The sequence below is a fragment of the Somniosus microcephalus genome, chromosome 2, assembly GCF_052327205.1.
Source record: "Somniosus microcephalus isolate GS21.2 chromosome 2, FLI_Smic_1.0, whole genome shotgun sequence".
Classification (NCBI taxonomy): Eukaryota; Metazoa; Chordata; class Chondrichthyes; order Squaliformes; family Somniosidae; genus Somniosus; species Somniosus microcephalus.
In genome coordinates this window covers 274,044,011-274,064,165 of record NC_140988.1, presented here as the reverse complement: position 1 = coordinate 274,064,165, position 20,155 = coordinate 274,044,011, and the positions used below count along the sequence as shown (strand labels likewise).

At 45.5% G+C, this 20,155-nt stretch overlaps 1 protein-coding gene across 2 annotated transcripts in view; it reads left to right on the top strand.

Moving 5' to 3' along the window:
* Window positions 1-20,155, top strand: part of itga2.2 (integrin, alpha 2 (CD49B, alpha 2 subunit of VLA-2 receptor), tandem duplicate 2) — a 216,607-nt gene that overhangs the window by 87,359 nt on the left and 109,093 nt on the right. For both annotated transcript variants that reach the window (XM_085972514.1, XM_085972511.1), the window contains exon 3: window positions 17,972-18,081. In XM_085972514.1, coding sequence (XP_085828640.1) covers window positions 17,972-18,081 — 110 coding nt within the window. The remainder of the gene's footprint in view (window positions 1-17,971; window positions 18,082-20,155) is intronic.

Below are 20,155 nucleotides of genomic sequence, written 5' to 3'. Positions count from 1 at the left end.
ATGCTTTCAAGAGGGGGCGGGCTTTGTCGGAGTAGTTGGGGACCCATTGGGCATAATAAGAAAATAACCCCAGGCACCTTTTCAGGGCTTTGGGAGTGTTGGGCAGGGGGAGCTCCCGTAGGGGGCGCAATCGGTCGGGGTCTGGTCCGATTTCCCCATTCTCCACCACGCTGCCTAGTATGCAGAGGCGCGTGGTGTTAAAAACGCACTTGTCCTCGTTGTAGGTGAGGTTGAGTTTTTGTGCGGTTTTCAGGAACCTCTCGAGGTTCGAGTCGTGATCCTGCTGGTTGTGACCGCAGATGGTGACGTTGTCGAGGTAGGGGAAGGTTGCCTGCAAGTGGTGGTCATCTGAAAGACCGAGACCCCATTCATCACCCCAAAGGGGACTCTGAGGAATTGGTAGAGGCGTCCGTTCGCCTCAAAGGCGGTGTACGGGCGGTCCTCTGGTCTGATAGGGAGCTGGTGGTACGCTGACTTGAGGTCGATGGTGGAGAACACCCGGTATTGGGCAATTTGGTGCGGGGTAGCGGGTAGGCGTCTAGTTGGGTGTACCTGTTGATCGTTTGGCTATAGTCGATCACCATCCGTTTCTTCTCGCTACCCCTTACCACTACCACTTGGGCGCGCCACGGGCTGTTGCTGCGTTCAATAATGCGCTCCTTCAGGAGCCTGTCTACCTCGGTCGCGATAACCCGCCTGTCCTCCCAGCTGTACCTCCTGCTTTTGGTCGCTATTGGCCGGCAGTTAGGGGTAAGGTTCGCGAATAGCGAAGGCGGCTTTACCTTCAGGGTAGCCAGACCGCACACTGTGAGGGGCGGCTGGGACCCACCGTAATTGAGCGTGATGCTTTGGTGGTGGCACTGGAAATCCAGGCCCAAGATCACGCTCGCACATAGATTCTTCATGATTAGTACTTTAAAATTATCGTATACAGTTCCGTTAACGGACAATTGTACCGTGCAGTAACCCATAATGGTCGATGTCTGTGTTTTATCAGCCATAGAGATGGTACCCCGAGTAGGGACCACCGTTAGGGAGAGTTGTTGTGCTAGTTCAGGGTGGATAAAACTCTCCGTGCTTCCACTGTCAATTAAACATTTAACCCCGCACCCGTTTACCTCGATGTCCACCATTGATTTGGATAGCGGGTGCGGCCTGGTCTGGTCCACTGTGACCGATGCCACTGTAGGGCCCTGATCGAGACAAGATGGCGTCCACGCTGTCTGCTCACAAGATGGCGGACCCCACGAGGTCGGGCAAGATGGCGTCCAAGATGGCCGCTCCCACGGCGCACACGAGGCGGTGGCGGATTTTCCAGCGGGGTTCCCTCTGCACACCTTCCCGAAGTGCCCCTTCTTACCGCACTTAAAGCAGGTGGTGCCTTTCACCGGGCACAGGTTTCTGGTGTGCTTCGGCTGCCCGCAGAAGTAGTAGTTGGGTCCCCGACGCGTCGCGGCTGTCGTAGGGCTTCTGGGGGGAGAGCGGGGCCCTGACGGTGTCGGGCTGCTGGGCGGGGAAGATGCCTTCCAAGATGGCTGCGCCCTTGGTGCACACGTGGCGGCGTGGGCGGCGCGGGCTGAAGAGTAGGCGTCCAAGTTTCTCTGGGCCACATCCAGGGATCGCGCTGTGTCCACAGCCTGTTTCAGGTCCAATCCCGTTTTTTCCAGCAGTCTCTGCCGGATGTAAGTGGAGCTGAGGCCTGTGATAAAGGCATCGCGAACAAACTCGTCAGTGTTCACTGCGGCTTTTACATCTTGGCACTTGCAGTCTTTGCCCAGCGTTTTCAGGGTGACTAGGAACTCATCCAGCGATTCCCCAGGTCGCTGTGCGCGAGTAACGAGCAGATGCCTAGCATACACCTCATTCATAGGCTGCTGGTAATGCGCCTTTAAGATGTCGCAGGCGGCCGGGTACGTGTCGGCGTCTTGGATGAGGGGGTAAACCCAGTGGCTTACCCAATTCCACAGGATTCCGAGTTTCATACTTTCAGCGTCCGTAGCGGCTGTGATGGCTGCGGAATTGTCCAGGAAGAATTCCATACACTTAAACCAGTGTCCGAAGTGTGCCGATGCGTCCGGAGCATGCTGGTCCAAATCCAAACGTTCGGGTTTCAAGAGTTGATCCATTGTGTTGAAAAATAAGTTAATAAAATTGATGTGCCTCAATAAATCCGAGACTCAATGTTGGCGGAACAAAGCAAGGCTTTTATTAACTTAGAAGGTAACACAGTAGAGAAGTGTCTCCCCATCCAGATGTCTGCTGTACTGGATGCGAGACACGCTGGGCCTGCTTACATAGGGGCCAGGTGTGGGCGGAGCCCTACACAATACAATACAAGTGAGGAAACGGAACTGAGGTGAGGGAAATGAAGCTGAAACTAAACCACAGTCACAGGCACACAGAGAATACAGGTGAGTGATGAATGGCATATTTCATCACACAGCCCATCCACCACCTTAAACATTCACTCCCTCCACCACCGGCACACCGTGGCTGCAGTGTGTACCATCTACACGATGCACTGCAGCAACTCGCCAAGGCTTCTTCGTCAGCACCTCCCAAACCCGCGACCTCTTACATTTAGGAGGACAAGGGCAGCAGGCACATGGGAACACCATCACCCCCAAGTTTCCCTCCAAGTCACACACCATCCTGACTTGGAAATATATCGCTGTTCCTTCCTCGTCGCTGGGTCAAAATCCTGGAACTCCCTCCCTAACAGCACTGTGGGAGTACCTTCACCACAAGGACTGCAGCGGTTCAAGAAGACAGCTCACCACCACCTTCTCAAGGGCAATTAGGGATGGGCTATAAATGCTGGCCTTGCCAGTGATGCCCACATCCCCTGAATTAATTTTTAAAAAACACTGGCTTCCAGAGCCAGGGGCTATGTGTTCAAGTCCCATCTGGGGTGAGCTTGGCTTAAAATAATTTTCATTCTGGGGATGTGGGAATAAGCACGACTGCTCTTTCAAAGAGCCGGCACAGGCACACCGAGCCGAACGGCCTCCTTCTGTGCTGTACGTTTCTATGATTTTATACTTATGCCATAAAAATGCATTAAAGTAAACAGAAAATACAGTGCAGTACAGTCTCAGTGAGAATACATTTTCAAAAAACACTCAAAATATTGCAATTAAATACCAGAAAAATTACTTTTTTTCCTGCTGCACCTGAAAATGTGGCCATAAGTTTAAGAGAGCCTTTCAGCAAGCACAATTGCAAGAAGATCGTATATGAGGCTCTGTAATTTGGGGGCAGGGCCAGTTCTATGGGCAGAAATACGATAGACGGCCGTAAAAGTTCAAGGTGATTTGGGTGTGTTGATCTTATGCGTGTAACTCACTTATGCTCAAACTTCCACGATATTTTAAGCCACATAATTGGTTTAGGGAATCTGTGGGTGCAAATACAGAGGAAATTCAAGGCCTCAGTGTCCAAATGATAACAAGCACACAGCTACCTCCGCTGCGCTGTATTACAAATGTATTCTTTTTGCACTATGTGGCCTCACAGAGGTGAATTATCAAAATGGCATTATTTAGCACTAATATATGGTAATTTTATGCTTGAAGTTAAAAAGAAACTAAATTCACTTTTGGGCAAAATTTAGAAGACATACTAACCGTGACTAGATTCAGAACCGGGTGAAGAAGGGGTAAGAATTATGTTAGAGAGAGATATGATTTAACACGCTAACTTTTCAATCTTATAGGAAATCATTATTAGAGGGGAAGTACTTTCAGATTAAAGGACTGGTGCTTAGGCTATGGAAGACTTTTTGCTCCAAACTGCTGACTGTAAACAGTAAATTTACACTGAACAGCTGCTCCATGGCGGACTGACATTTTCCTCAAGAGTGGGCAAGCTCAGTTGGCGCCACCCCTGGTCCTGTCAGAAACATCTTCATGAGAAACAATGGAGTTCAGCTGTTCTCCAACGGCGATGGTCTCTGCCAGGATATCAGCTGAGACAATCTGCTAGGGGTGGCTCCAGAGCAGCTGTTTGTTACAGAATTGTCTACTCAGCCTCCACTGTGGAAAAATGCTTGTAGGAGATGCAAGGGGTTAAGGATTTTAAACTGAAAGCACTTCTGCCACCCTCCCCGCCACACACAGCGATATTTGTGTAAATAATGCATTTGCAAGCAGAATTGCTGAGCACTGCCCAGTGAGCCAAACTGATCTATGGCAAAATCATGTTAAATGAATCAACTGTAGTTTCCTGACGGTTTGTCAACTGCTGTCAATCTGCCTTTGTTCAATGCTGAAGCCCATTAAATATGTATTGCAATTTTCCTACTGGCATCTGATAAGTAGGTCAAATCACTTCTTTTAATTAGAAGTTTCCTATTTGGAATAAGTCCCTTCACCTTTTTCCTGTCCACAAACTGGTGCTGTGCATTCCATATTCATTTTGTTTTCACAGATCACATCATAAGATAAACAATTGACAGCCCAAAGTTCAGGTCTGAATCTCTGCAGCCATTTAAAAAAATGTTTGCCTCTGCAAAGCACCTTGGGATGTTCTTCTATGTTAAAGGCGTTATGTAAATGCAAGCTATTGTTCTTAATCTCTTATGTTGATACCATCAAGATGGATTCTTCAGCAGAAAAATGATTTAAAAAATCTGAATCCTTCCTTTCTTTATACACTCCTAATCCTCTGAAAAAGGATGGATAGCCCCAATTTAACCTTCACACCTAACGGGAACAGGACATGCATGGGGTCAAAATTTTAACATCGAGCTTTTCACCTCATTTATGTCATCTTCACCGCTGTCACCATTTTAACAGTTTGGGCAGCGAGCAAGGCCCTCACCTCAAGTAGGCAAGGATCTCACTGACATTCAAAAGTGAAGGTACGATGACAATTCAGACCCTGAGGACATTTGGACAGTGAGCAGCTGAGTTTGGCACCCAGTACCAGCCTTGCCAGGTGTGAAGGAGTAACAGGCTTAAAAGAGGGCTGAAAAGATAATTACATTTTATTTTTTAGAGGTTTTCTTGTGGGCCAGCAGCAACAGGAGTACTCCTCCATATCCCACATGGAAAATTAGGATCCCGGACTTCCCTCCCTCAACTGCGATCAGCAACCTCCTTCCACTTACCCAACAGCCGGGGACCATTCCCACCCTGACCCTGGCCGTGGCCTCCTACCATGCTTGCCTGCAGGCAAAACGGCATTGACGCTGTGTTAGGGTGCGTTTCAGACCATATCTATCTAAATAAGAAAAAATGGCCTGGACCTCACGCTAGCGAGTCACGCAGGTGCAAAGGTCAACGATGTCTCGGAGTGACTGCAGGGCATTCTGGAGGGGAAGGGTGAATAGCCAGTTGTTGTGGTGCATATAGGTACCAACGATACAGGTAAAAAACGGGATGAGGTCCTAAAAGCTGAATATAGGGAGTTAGGAGGTAAATTTAAAAATAGGACCTCAAAGGTAGTAATCTCAGGATTGCTACCAGTGCCATGTGCTAGTCAGAGTAGAAATAGAAGGATATTTCAGATGAATACGTGGCTAGAGGAATGGCGCAAGGGGGAGGGATTCAAATTCCTGGGACATTGGAACCGGTTCTGGGGAGGTGGAACCAGTACAAACTGGACAGTTTGCACCTAGGCAGGACCGGGACCAATGTCCTAGGGTGAGTGTTTGCTAGTGCTGTTGGGGAGGGTTTAGACTAAAATGGCAGGTGGTTGGGAACCTATGCAGGGAGACAGAGGAAAGGGAAGCAAGGATAGAAGCAAAAGATAGGAAGGAGTAAAGCAAAAGTGGAAGGTATTACGTCCGTGAATGATTGAGACACGGACAGCAGGAGTTGAACAAAACAGGTCTTTACTGATGGAAGTCAATGGTGAAACTGAAAACAACAGAGGCTCACTAGCGCCTTTTATACAGGGGTGGTCACTGCCGGTACTGCAGTCTGAGACCAGTTATTCTCTTAAAGGTACATACACAACAATTCCTCCCCTTTTAGATAAACAGTACATAACATTCATTTAACAACTAAATGATAACTAATTACAATCACAATTACGGTTGCTAGATACATCGGTTAAGTTTAAGCAATTATAAGTTCAGTCTTTGAGGAGGCTTCCTGATTCTGTCTGGATAACGCCTCTTTGGGGTATCAGGTTCTTCTGGCAAAGTTGAGTCGGGATCAATGTCGTTGTTTGGTTCATCTGCTTCCAATATTACCGGTTTTGCGGTAGCTGCAATTGGAACATCGATTTCATTACCAGGTGTATCAGATCATGGTGTGGAGTTGACGTTTTCCAGTGACTCTAGAATCTGGTCAGCATGGCGTCTTACAATGCTCTCCCCAATGTCCACGGTATACATGAGAGGTCCTTGTCGTGTACAAATCGTTCCTGGCTGCCATTTCTCAGTGCGGTAGTCCCGGGCCAAAACTGGTTGACCTATCTTAAAACTCCTGGTCGGCCTTTCATTCATATTCTGAAACTGCCTGTTCTCCACATCTCTTTGGACGTTTGGCTTAACCAAATCCAAGCGGCATCGTAGTCTTCGATTGAAGAACATCATGGCTGGAGTTTGGTTGGTAACTGCATGTGTCGCATTCTGGTAGGCAAACAAGAAGTTGTCCACCTTGTGTTGTAGGGGTATATCTTCATTACACATTGCCTTGATAGCCTTCTTGAATGTTTGGACAAACCTCTCAGCCAATCCATTAGTGGCTGGATGATATGGGGCAGATGTGTAATGCTTAACACCATTGTTCTTTAAGAACCTCCGGAACTCTTCAGACACAAACTGTGGTCCATTGTCAGAGCAAATCTGTTCAGGCAGCCCATTCCTGGCGAATATGGTTCGTAAAACTGTGATAGTTTTTTCCGTGGTGGTTGAGGACATTTTTATTACCTCTGGCCACTTTGAATGTGCATCCACCGCAATTAAAAACATCGAGTCCATGAAGGGACCAGCAAAATCAATATGCACCCTTTGCCATGGAGATGAGGGCCACTCCCATGGATGCAGAGGAGCTTGTGGTGGGACGTTTTGGACCTTCTGGCATCCTGCACAGCTCTTGGTCATCTCTTTGATTTCTCTATCGATTCCCGGCCACCACACAAACGCTCTGGCTAAGTTCTTCATTTTTACCCCACCCAGATGACCCTCATGAAGCTCATTGAGCATTCTATCCGTCAACTTAGGTGGAATTACTACTCTGGATCCACACATCAAGGTTCCTCTGCACACTGACAGCTGTTCTCTTCTCGGCGAGAATGCTGGCAGCAGTGGTTCGCCATGTGCTGGCCATCCCTTCACCGTTAAATCATAGACCCGTGATAGTGTCGGGTCATTCCGTGTTTCCTTTTCTATGTTTGCATTCATCACAGGGAGACATTCGACTATGGTCGAGTGGAATAACTCCATTGGATCCACTGCAAGGTCTTCTTCTTCCACTGTCGGCAACGGTAGGCGTGACAATCCATCAGCATTTCCATGCTGTTTAGTTCCTTTGTACTCGATGTCATATTGGTGTGCCCCTAGGAAAAGGGAGCACCTCTGCAGCCGTTGTGCTGTCATTATCGGTACGCCCTTCTGAGGGTTGAAAATGGAGATAAGAGGTTGATGATCGGTTAGTAGAGTAAATTTTTGACCGTGCAGGTAGTGATTGAACTTCTTCACCCCCCACACTAGGCTGAGGGCCGCTCTGTCAATCTGGGCGTAGTTACGCTCGGCAGAAGTTAACGAGCGTGACGCAAAAGCTATCGGCCTCTCTAAACCATCAAGGAATTTATGTGACAGTACCGCCCCAATGCCGTAGGGAGACGCATCACACGCCAGTCTGATCGGCAGTGCTGGGTTGTAGTGAGCCAATACTTCCCTTGAAGTGATTAAGTCCTTACTCTTCTGAAAGGCCCGCTTACAATCATCGCTCCATTTCCATGCTACCCCCGTTCATAGCAGGGCGTTCAGTGGATGTAGAATTGTCGACAAATTCGGCAAAAACTTATGGTAGTAATTCACCAATCCGAGGAATGACCTCAGTTGCGACACATTTTCAGGCGCTGGGGCCTTAACAACCGCTTCAATTTTGTCAGGGGACTCATGTAACCCCTCTTCATCAATCACGTGGCCACAATACGATATCTGTTTCTTAAAAAATTCGCACTTGGGGCGGTTGGCTTGCAGCCCATGTTCCCGTAGTCTAGTGAGCACCTGTTCTAGGTTGTTAAGGTGTTCACTGTCATCTTCACCTGTCACAAGGATGTCGTCCAAGTAACACTGAGTCCCCGGAATCCCTTGCAGGACTTGTTCCATCGCTCTTTGCCATATCGCCGGAGCCGATGCTACTCCGAATACCAATCGATGATACTGGTAAAGACCTTTGTGAGTGTTTATCGTGAGATACTTCCTAGAGGACTCTTCAACCTCCATCTGCAAATATGCTTGTGCTAGGTCAATTTTTGTAAAACGCTTCCCTCCAGACAGTGAGGCGAAGATGTCTTCTATCCTTGGAAGAGGATATTGTACTGTGTGAAGGACAGGGTTCACCGTCACCTTGAAATCCCCACAGATGCGAATCTTCCTTGGCTCCCCGGACTTATTGCTTAACGTTTTCTTCATGACAGGAACGATGGGTGTTGCCCACTCGCTCCAGTCGACCTTAGACAACACGCCTGCCTTCTGCAGATTCTCCAGCTCTGCCTCGACGGCTGGGCGAATTGCATATGGTCTTACTTTGAAAAACTTGGGAACTGCATTCTCTTCTATTTTTATCGAGGCGGTTACGCCTTTAAGCGTGCCCAGTTCTTGTTGAAATACCTCTTTGGCGTTAGCTAAGATTGTTGACAATTGTCCAGGAGTGACGTCTTCATCTTTTTTTTACCATCCACCGTCATTGCATGAATGGAGTGCCAATCTAAGTTTATCTTCCTGATCCATTCCCATCCCAATAACGGTGGTCCACCATTTGGCAGTATGTAGAGATACAATTTCTGTATTTTCTTGCCGTTGTATTCGACAGGCACCCTTATTTTTCCTCTGGGGTATACTTTTTGCCCCGTATACATCGTCAAGACGATGGATGTCTCTCTCAAGGGTATGTGTGAAAATAGCCACTCGTAGTCTCGTCGATTCATGACGGTTAGCGCTGATCCTGTATCCAATTTCATTTTAACTTGGGACCCTGCTATCATGAGGGTGACCCAAATGGTTCAGTGATCCTCTTTTGCGATTACATTGTGAAGTTTGAGACAGCTTAGTCTCCTGTTCTCGGATTCACTATCGCTCATCTGGTCTTCGGAACTACTGTCCGTCATCTTTTGTACTTTCTTGTACGGTTCCTTAGTAGCCTTTTTGTTGTCGCTGGTCTTCTTCCCAGACCTGCAAACTCGTGCAATGTGTCCCATCTTTCCGCATTGCCTGCATATTTTGTCTTTGGACCAGCAGTCCTTCTGGTCATGGTTAGTTCTGCCGCAGCGATAACATTTTGCAAATCCCCGTGTCATTTCGTGGGTGCCGTATTCCTGTGGTTTTTGTTGAATTTCTGCAGCTCCCCTGGCTGCTGCTTCATACAATACTGCCACGCTGAAAGCCTTATCTAGCGTCAGCTCTTTCTCTGAGAGTAACTTCTTCTGTGTTCCTTCACTCAGGAGTCCACAGACAAATTTGTCCCACAGGGTATCTGCCAGTCCTGCTCCGAACTGGTAGTGCTTTGATAGCTTGCGTAGTTCCGTAAGGTATTCAGCATTGCTCTCATCTTTATGCTGAGTTCTCCTGTGGAATTTAAATCTTTCTGCTATCAACAGCGGTGCAGGGTTTAGGTGTTCCTGTAGGACAGCAACAATTTCGTTAAAACTCTTCGCCTTCGGTTTGGCTGGAGTAATCAGGTCCCGCAATAGGCCGTACGTTCTAGCGCCCATTACGTTTAGCAATATCGATGCCTTTTTCTCCTCCGCTATTTCGTTTGCCTCGAAATATACCTCGACTCTTTCCACATACGTGGTCCAGTCCTCTATTGTATTATCAAAAGCAGTGATACAGCCAGTCTTTGGCATCTTGCAAATCTAAAATGGCGCCTCCCGCGCTTTGCCTTCTTCCCCGATTTAACAAAATGGCGCCTCCCGCGCTTTGCCTTCTTCCCCGCTGTTGTTAGCGCTGCTTTCCGCGGTTCCCGTTGCAACCTGCAGCTCCTCGCGGTTTCTTGCGCGTTTAATATTTCTTTTCTTTAAATTATTTTCCCGTCGTGGAACAACCCTGTTGGACTCTTGCCTCCCTCTTCGCGGGTCTATACGCAGCCCAGCTTCGTAGCACCAGCTGCGCCCTGTGTGCTCCACCCTCTCTCTCTCTTCCCGACAACGCTGCTCGGTCCCGTTGCAAACCACCCACTCGAGTTCGCGACCGCCGCAGCCCAGGAAGGATCAGTGCACTACCTGCCACCAGCCCGATTAGCTGAAGCACCGTCGACAGGAACCAGGCCCCGCTTCCGACAGCTTCTCCAGCAATCTTCAACTCCGCAAACACAGGGGCGGATGCCCATAGTCGACGCCCGTTTCTACTGCCTCTTACTTTCTTTTCTTTCTGGCCTCGACCTCTGCTCACTTCGCTGTAGGAATGGATCCCAGGAGGTGGTGCAGACTGTAGGTAGGTTCGTAGCTGCTCATCGCCAGTATTACGTCCGTGAATGATTGAGACACGGACAGCAGGAGTTGAACAAAACAGGTCTTTACTGATGGAAGTCAATAGTTAAACTGAAAACAACAGAGGCTCACTAGCGCCTTTTATACAGGGGTGGTCACTGCCGGTACTGCAGTCTGAGACCAGTTATTCTCTTAAAGGTACATACACAACAGAAGGCAGAGAAATCAAGGATGTAAATCAAACAGGGCCACAGTAAATAATAATTCTAAAAGGACTAAGAGTGTTAAAAAAACAAGCCTGAAGGCTTTGTGTCTTAATGCGAGGACCATTCGTAATAAGGTGGATGAATTAGCTTCGCAGATAGATGTAAATAGATATGATATAATTGGGATTACGGAGACATGGCTCCAGGGTGACCAAGGCTGGGAATTCAACATCCAGGGGTATTCAATATTCAGGAAAGACAGGCAAAAAGGAAAAGGCAGTGGGGTATAATTGCTGGTTAAAGAGGAGATTAACACAATAGTAAGGAAGGATATTAGATCTGATGATGTGGAACCTGTATGGGTAGAGCTGAGAAATACCAAGGGGCAGAAAACGTTAGTGGGAGTTGTATATAGACCCCCATACAGTAATGCTGAGGTTGGGGATGGCATTAATCAGGAAATTAGAGACACGTGCATTAAGGGCACAGCAGTTGTCATGGGTAGCTTTAATCTACATATAGATTGGGCTAACCAAATTAGAAACAATACTGTGGAGGAGGCATTCCTAGAGTGTATACGGAATGGTTTCCTGGACCAATATGTCGAGGAACCAACTAGAGATCAGGCCATCTTAGACTGGGTATTATGTAATGAGAAAGGATTAATTAGCAATCTTGTTGTGTGAGGCCCCTTGGGGAGGAGCGATCATAATATGATAGAATTCTTCATTAAGATGGAGAGTGAAGTAGTTGATTCAGAGGCTTGGGTACTAAATTTAAATGAAGGAAACTACAATGGTATGAGGCACGAGTTGGCTAGGATGGATTGGGGAACATTACTTAAAGGGTGGACGGTGAATAGGCAATGGCAAACATTTAAAGATCGCACAGATGAACTACGGAATCTGTTCATCCCTGTTTGGCATAAAAATAAAACAAAAAAGGTGACTCAACCGTGGATAACAAGGGAAATTAGGGATAGCATAAGATCCAAGGAGAGATCATATAAATTGGCCAGAAAAAGCAGTAAACCTGAGGATTGGGAGCAGTTTAGGATTCAACAAAGGAGAACAAAGGGATTAATTAAGAGGGGGAATATAGAATATGAGAGTAAGCTTGCTGGGAACATAAAAACTGACTGTAAAAGCCTCTATAGATATGTGAAGAGAAAAAGATTGGTGAAGTCAAACGTAGGTCCCTTGCAGTCAGAATCAGGGGAATTTATAATGGGGAACAAAGAAATGGCAGACCAATTAAATACATACTTTGGTTCTGTCTTCACAAAGGAGGACACAAATAACCTCCCAGAGATGTCGGGGAACATAGGGTCTAATGAGAGGGAGGAACTGAATGAAATCAGTATTTGTAGGGAAATGGTGTTAGGGAAATTGACGGGATTGAAGGCCGATAAATCCGCAGAGCCTGATAATCTACATCCTAGGGTACTTAAGGAAGTGGCCCTAGAAATAGTAGATGCATTGCGGGTTATCTTCCAAAATTCTATAGACTCTGGAACAGTTCCCATGGATTGGAGGGTAGCTAATGTAACCCCGGAGAAGCATCCGGGAAGGCGCCGAACACCTCGAGTCTCTTCGCCTGGAGCAAGCGGAAGCCAAGCGCAGGCAGCACAAGGAGCGCACTTCAACCCAAGCACCCTACCCACCCGCCCCTCCAATCACCGTCTGCCCCACCTGTGACAGAGACTGTAGGTCCTGCATTGGACTAATCAGTCACATGTGAACTCATTTTTAATGTGGAAGCAAGTCATCCTTGGTTCCGAGGGACTGCCTAATAAGAAGAAGAGACTGCTTTAAAAAGGTGGTAGAGAGAAAACAGGGAATTATAGACCAGTAAGCCTGACATTGGTAGAGGGGAAAATGCTAGAGTCCATTATAAAAGATTTAATAGCAGAGCACTTGGAAAACTGACAGGATCGGACAAAGTCAACATGGATTTACAAAAGGTAAATCATGCTTGACTACTGGAATTTTTTGAGGATGTAACTGGTAGAATAGATAAGGGAGAACCAGTGGATGTGGTGTATTTGGACTTTCAGAAGGCTTTCGATAAGGTCCCGCATAAGAGATTATCGTGCAAAGTTAAAGCACATGGGATTGGGGGTAAGGTACTGACTTGGATAGAGAACTGGTTGGCAGACAGGAAGCAAAGATTTGGAATAAATGGGTCTTTTTCCGAGTGGCAGGCAGTGACTAGTGGGGTACCGCAGGGATCGTTGCTAGGACCCCAGCTGTTCACAATATATATTAATGTTCTAGACGAGGGAACTAGATGTAATATCTCCAAGTTTGCAGATGACACAAAGCTGGGTGGGCGTGTGTGCTGTGAGGAGGATGCAGAGAAACTCCAGTATGATTTGGACAGGTTGGGTGATTGGGCAGATGCATAGCAGATGCAGTATAATGTGGATAAATACGAGGTTATCCACTTTGGTGGCAAAAACAGGAAGGCAGATTATTATCTGAACGGTAATAGATTGGGAAAAGGGGAAGTACAACAAGACCTGGGTGTCCTTGTGCACCAGTCACTGAAGGTAAGCATGCAGGTGCAGCAGGCGGTTAAGAAGGCAAATGGTATGTTGGCCTTCATAGCGAGAGGATTCGAATACAGGAGCAAGGATGTCTTGCTGCTATTGTACAGGGCCCTGGTGAGTATTGTGTGCAGTTTTGGTTGCCTTATCTGAGGAAGGATATTCTTGCCGTGGAGGAAGTGCAGTGAAGATTCACCAGACTGATACCTGGGATGACAGAAATGATGTATGAAGAGAGATTGGTTCGATTAGGATTATATTCGCTAGAGTTCAGAAGAATTAGAGGTGTAATGATCAATAACATGTCATTCTATAGTGGACACTAGGTGGAGCCGTAGAGCTGTGTAGAGCTGTATATAGCTGTATGTATAAGACTACACTACCCAGCTGTATGTATATTAAGACTACATTACCCATGAGGCACTAGGCTACCCACAAGGCAGCAGTCAAGATGGAAGCCTCTACAGATGCTGTACCTAGTCCACGTGTGCTCAATAAAGTAACTAGCAAAAGCTAGCTGTGTTCATAATAAGAATGTCTATATATTAATGAACATAAGATGGTACCAGGATGGTGAAGATCTGCAAAAAATTGTGAAAAGCGACATGGAGAATTTGAAGCCACCAGAGCATTTGAAACTCACAGGAAAAATCGACTACAATTGGCAGACTTTTAAACAACAATTCGAACTCTACATTGCTGCCATCGGATTCGGTACAAAGCCAGATGCAAGGAAGATAGCGTTGCTGCTTACGGTTGCAGGCCCACAGGCGATAGAGGTATTTAATACATTTGTATTTAATCCAGTGGAGAACAGAGAAAAATTAGAAGATGTGCTAAAAAAATTTGATGCACATTGCTCTCCCAAAAAGAATGAGACGTATGAAAGATATATCTTCCGTTCTCGGACACAGCAACAAAATGAGACTTTTGATAGCTTTATAACTGATCTGAAACTGAAAGCACAGACATGTAATTTCTCTGAGCTGAAATCACCCATGATTCATGCCCAGATTGTGTTTGGTATTCATGATAAAAAAGTCAGGGAACGTCTGTTGAGAGAAACCGAACTAAATTTGGAAAATGCAGTGAAAATATGCCAAGCCAGCGAGCTAGCTCGAAAGCACGCGAAGACTTTCAGTGAAATCAATAATGATGCGATTGTAATGAGTGATAATGCTGCTGTCGGTGCTGTGTCCTACAAGGGGAAGAAATGTGGGCAGAACAGAAATGAAAAGCAATCGGAGGATGAAATTTTTAATTGTAAACGCTGTGGTTACAAACACCAGTTAAGACAATGCCCAGCGTTTGGAAAAATGTGCACAAAGTGTAATGGAAAGAATCACTTTGCCAAACAATGCTTTTCAAAAGTACAAACTAAGAAAGGGCAACGAGTTAATGTAATTGAGGACACTGATTTAAGTGAGACATTTTTTGTAGGAATGGTGTCATGTGACGATATCAAAAAAGATACAGAAAATGTGCAGCCCTCAGAAATGGACAATGCTGAACATAAAGTCAATGCAGTAAAAGTGGACAAATGGATGATCCCACTGCAGATAAATGGAGCATTAGTTACATTGAAACTGGACACTGGGGCAAAAGCAAACTTAATCAGTATGAGTGACATAAAAAATATGAAAGAAAAGCCCAAAATACAGAAAAAGTCAGTACTACTGAAGAGCTATAATGGACAGAAAATAGATAGCTTAGGTGTATGCAGACTTAACAGTCAAAGACAAAGTGCATCATCTCATGTTTTCTGTTGTGGCTGAAAGACTTGATTCGATACTAGGTGACAAAGCTTATGAAGACTTAGAACTGGTCAAGAGAGTCTACCGTATAAACTGTGCCATAAGCAGACCAGATGACTCAGGTGATGAAGCAGAGAGCCCATCAAGAATGAAATGGCCAAAGGGTATCCATGTCTTCAAAAAGCCTAGTTTCTCCAAGAAGAAAGAAAAAGACTTCAAGGTCAAAGAGAAGCCAAAGGAAGAAAAGCACAAAGAGGAAAAACACAAGGAGAAAAAGTCCAAAGATATAACCGCAGCAGATGTTGTTAAGCAGTGGAAAGAGAAAAAGAAAAAGAAGAAGCCTGCACCAGAGCAGGAAGCAGTTCCGGTGGATACTCCTTCTTCCCTCAGGCCAATCTTTGGTGTTCCATTAGCCAAGGCTGCTGAGAGGACTATGCTGTATGATGGGATCCAGCTGCCAGCAGTTTTTCGAGAGTGCATTGACTACATTGAGAGTTATGGCATGAAGAGTGAAGGAAACACTGAAACCCTCTCCAAGCAAAGATCGCAAGGAGACCTCTATCTATACAAGAGCAGATCGATGACAATGCTGCAACTGCATCTTGTCATTCACCGCCAGAACAATCTCATGAAGACACATCAGACTTACCCGTGTTGAGAAGATCCACACGTGAAGTAAAAAAGCCCGATAGACTTAATCTTTGAGTACAATGTAAAGCTTTGAAAATGTGTTGACTGTTTTGAAAATGTTTATGTTTATAGAGCACTAACAAAAGTGTTACTGATATTATCTTTATTGTTTTCTTGAAAGTTGATTGATATTGATTTTGTTAAACCTCAAAGAAAGGGGGATGTAATGATCAATAACATGTCATTCTATAGTGGACACTAGGTGGAGCCGTAGAGCTGTGTAGAGCTGTATATAGCTGTATGTATAAGACTACACTACCCAGCTGTATGTATATTAAGACTACATTACCCATGAGGCACTAGGCTACCCAAAAGGCAGCAGTCAAGATGGAAGCCTCTACAGATGCTGTACCTAGTCCACCTGTGCTCAATAAAGTAACTAGCAAAAGCTAGCTGTGTTCATAATAAGAATGTCTATTTATTAATGAACATAAGAGAGGGGATCTCATTGAAACTTATAAAATTCTAACAGGACTAGACAGACTAGATGCAGGAAGGATGTTCCTGATGGCGGGGGAGTCCAGAACCAGGGGTCATAGGCTAAGGATAAGGGGTAAGCCATTTAGGACTGAGATGAGGAGGAATTTCTTCACCCAGAGAGTGGTGAACCTGTGGAATTCTCTACCACAGAAGGCAGTTGAGGCCAATTCATCAAATATATTCAAGAAGGAGTTAGATATATTTCTTAAGGCTAAAGGGTTCAAGGGATATGGGGAGAAAGCAGGGACAGGGTATTGAATTTGGATGATCAGCCATGATCTCATTAAATGGCGGAGCAGGCTCGAGGGGCCGAATGGCCTACTCCTGCTCCTATCTTCTATGTTTCTATGAGTCTGCTGCTGCCACGCCAGACCCATGCTCCCATCTCGCCTCTGGTTAAAATCAGGGCTATAGTTTTCATTTCTATCATGATCGGACTGCTTCCTCATTCCAAAGCGGTTCTATTTCATTGCTGACTTTAGTTCTCCACAGGAACTCTGAATTTCTTAGTAGGACCTTAAAGTGAGCTGTTATGTTTCAAGGAACTATTCAATTACTGAATTTGTTACACAGCTTTCAGATTACACAATTTTTGAACAAATAACATCAAGAGAATGGATGTCCTCTCATTTCTAATGAGATATTACAAAGCTGAAACGCAGAAAAGTTGGGCACCAAAGAACAGTCCTTAATTTGTGCTAACCTCAGAACAAACTAAAGATTCCAATTTTTTATTTTGAGTGCATCTTTTCAACCTTCAACATGGTTATCAGCTTTCAAGGGTAGGAATTCTGATCAGTGCAGTTCAATTGTGAATGCTTAACACACTCATACTTTCCTGTTTACACTATTTTTACATACATGTTAACTGTCTAAAGTAAAGAATGTACAAATAGCGCACACAAGAATATAATGCATGTGCTCCTACATCAACTTCACCAACTGGAATTTCTACCCTTGACATTTTCAAGGTGGCTGCCTAATAGTAGCTGATGTTAAGTGGCTAAATGCACTGACTCTAAAATTCCATTGTGGTTCACTCAGTCTCCTCTCCCTCCATAAGTTCAGCGGGAAACCAGGGGAACCCCCATTGAGTTTCAGGGTCCCTGCCTTGTACTGTGTCACACAGACTAAGAAGATATTAGTTTTCATCTCTAATCTCTGCTGAATTTTATGATATAATTTGGGGCAGAAATGGATGCTAAATTGGCTTTGGTGCCCCTAGGCTGTGGAGGAGAAAACTTGTCCAGGGTTCCTTCTCTTGATCATTCTCTAGTGATCAAGTTAGAAAGTGTGTGTGTGTGTTTGTGTGTGTGTGTTACGTGAGAGCAGGATTGGACTCCGCTCTGACGTTCCACATGGTGGAATAGCCATGATTATCGGAAAAATCCGCACAGGTACGCATGCACATTCTTGTGTGCAGAGTTTTACTTTATTTTAAATATATTAACACTTGTGTATAAAAAAGAATATAGTGCTTGAATTAAGAGTCACGACTTGGGTGCAGTACTAGAGAGCTGTCAGCACCAATGGAACTATTCCCCACCCTGAGTTAGTGCCCAGGGGAGGATAGGGTAAGAATAAGATTAAGCTAAATTCTGCTGCTGTTGATTCAGATGAATGCGTTATTTTCTGTATCTCTTGCTCTTTTCAATTCAGTCACGTATGCCTATTGCACACTACAGGTTGCTGGTCGGATCACCATGGAGTGGGTTTCCCAAGAACCGCACGGGAGATGTGTACAAATGTCCTGTCAGTGGCAACAGTGCAATTTGTGAGAAACTCAACTTGGGAGGTAGGTTTGATTCCATAACACACATGTAAAATGTTAAATTTACTGCTGTCATATCTAAAGAATATGGCCTAGACTTTCTCCCCACCCCCTGGCTGATTTTCTTGGTGAATCCGAGCAAGGCCAGGTGAAAAGGTGTCCACATCTCTGCCTTTTTCTGCCTCAACCCGTTTCTCAGTGCCTAAGCCCAGCCATGGGTGGCATAGTGACCCATATGTTGGTAGTATTTTCCAATTATATGCAAATCAGGGGAATACATCCTCCAACTACCTTTTCCGTGATTTGTGCCCTTTGAACACTGGACACAGGCTGCCTGTTAGGCCCAGGGATACAGCAATCTCCTGATGGTGCTAAAGGCCCTGAGCTTATTTTCTGATATCTGGACCTGTGGAAGCACTCGGAGACTGTCGCCTTGCACAGGCTGATGAGGAGGACTCATAATTTTGCCAAACAAATGAGCTGTTCAGAGGTTGCTTCCATTCCCCCAGCCTCAGAGATTTGTTGCGTTAAATGCTCTCCTCAGGTAAAGGTTAGGAAGCCCACCTCCTGTATTTAAATGACCCCAGGGCTGGAAGGTCAACCAGGGCCAGGGGTACGTCTCCATCGTAGGTAGAAATTCTCCCTCTCCCCTTGGAGATATTAGGAGGAAATGGTTATTCAGAATGTTTACTCATCCTCACTGGTTGCATCTTTTATGGTTCGCTTTCATGGGGTGATAGTGTAAAACCAGCAATATCGATACAGCCGCCCGTTATGAATCTCCCCTGATTTTAAATTGGGAGAGATGTACAATGAATGGCTGAATCAATATTGCTTGTTTAACATTAGCACCCAAAGTCAAGATTACCTCCATATGTGACTGCTCATACTGTTGTGGTATTTAAAGAAGTTTTACTGTTATGCTTAGCTTCAACTGCTTTGCTTTTTTGCAGATCTCTCTCTGCCCCTCTGATTACCCTTTAAATGTACTCGTGCATTTTCTTGAATTTAGCATAGTGAGGCCCTCCTCCTTTCCTCGTACATGATACAAAGATGGGTGGGAAAGCAAGTTGTGCAGAGGACTCAAAGAACCTGCAAAGGGATATAGACAGACTAAGTGATTGGGCAAACATTTGGCAGATGGAGTATAATGTGGGAAAGTGCGAGGTTAGCCACTTTGGCAGGAAAAATAAAAAAGCAAATTATTATTTAAATGGGGAGCGATTACAAAATGGTATAGTTCAGAGGGACCTGGGGGTCCTTGTGCATGAAACACAAAAAGTTAGCATGCAGGTACAGCAAGTAATCAAAAAGGCAAATGAACTGTTGATCTTTATTGCAAGGGGGTTGGAGTATAAAAGCAGGGAAGTCCTGCTACAACTGTACAGGGTATTGGTGAGACCACACCTTGAGCACTGTGAAATAACAACAAAAAACACTGGAAAAACTCAGCAGGCCAGGCAACGTCCGTGGAGAGAGAAACAGTTAACGTTTCAGGTCGAAACCCTTCGACCTGAAACGTTAACTCTGTTTCTCTCTCCACGGACGTTGCCTGGCCTGCTGAGTTTTTCCAGCGTTTTCTGTTGTTATTTTGGATTTCCAGCATCCGCAGTATTTTGCTATCCCTTGAGTACTGCGTACAGTTTTGGTCTCCTTATTTAAGGAAGGATATACTTGCATTGGAGGCAGTTCAGAGACGATTCACTAGGTTAATTCCAGAGATGAGGGGGTTGACTTATGAAGAAAGGTTGAGCAGGTTGGGCCTATACTCATTGGAATTTAGAAGAATGAGAGGTGATCTTATTGAAGCATATAAGATACTGAGGGGGCTCGACAAGGTAGATGCAGAGAGGATGTTTCCCCCCATGGGGAAATCTAGAACTCGGGGGCATAGTTTCAGAATAAAGGGTCGCCCTTTTAGAACTGAGATGAGGAGCAATTTCTTCTCTCAGAGGGTTGTAAATCTCAGGAATTCTCTGCCCCAGAGAGCTGTGGAGGCTGGGTTATTAAATACATTTAAGGTGGAGATAGACAGATTTTTGCAAGATAAGGGAGTGAAGGGTTATGGGGAGCGGGCAGGGAAGTGGCTTGAGCCCAA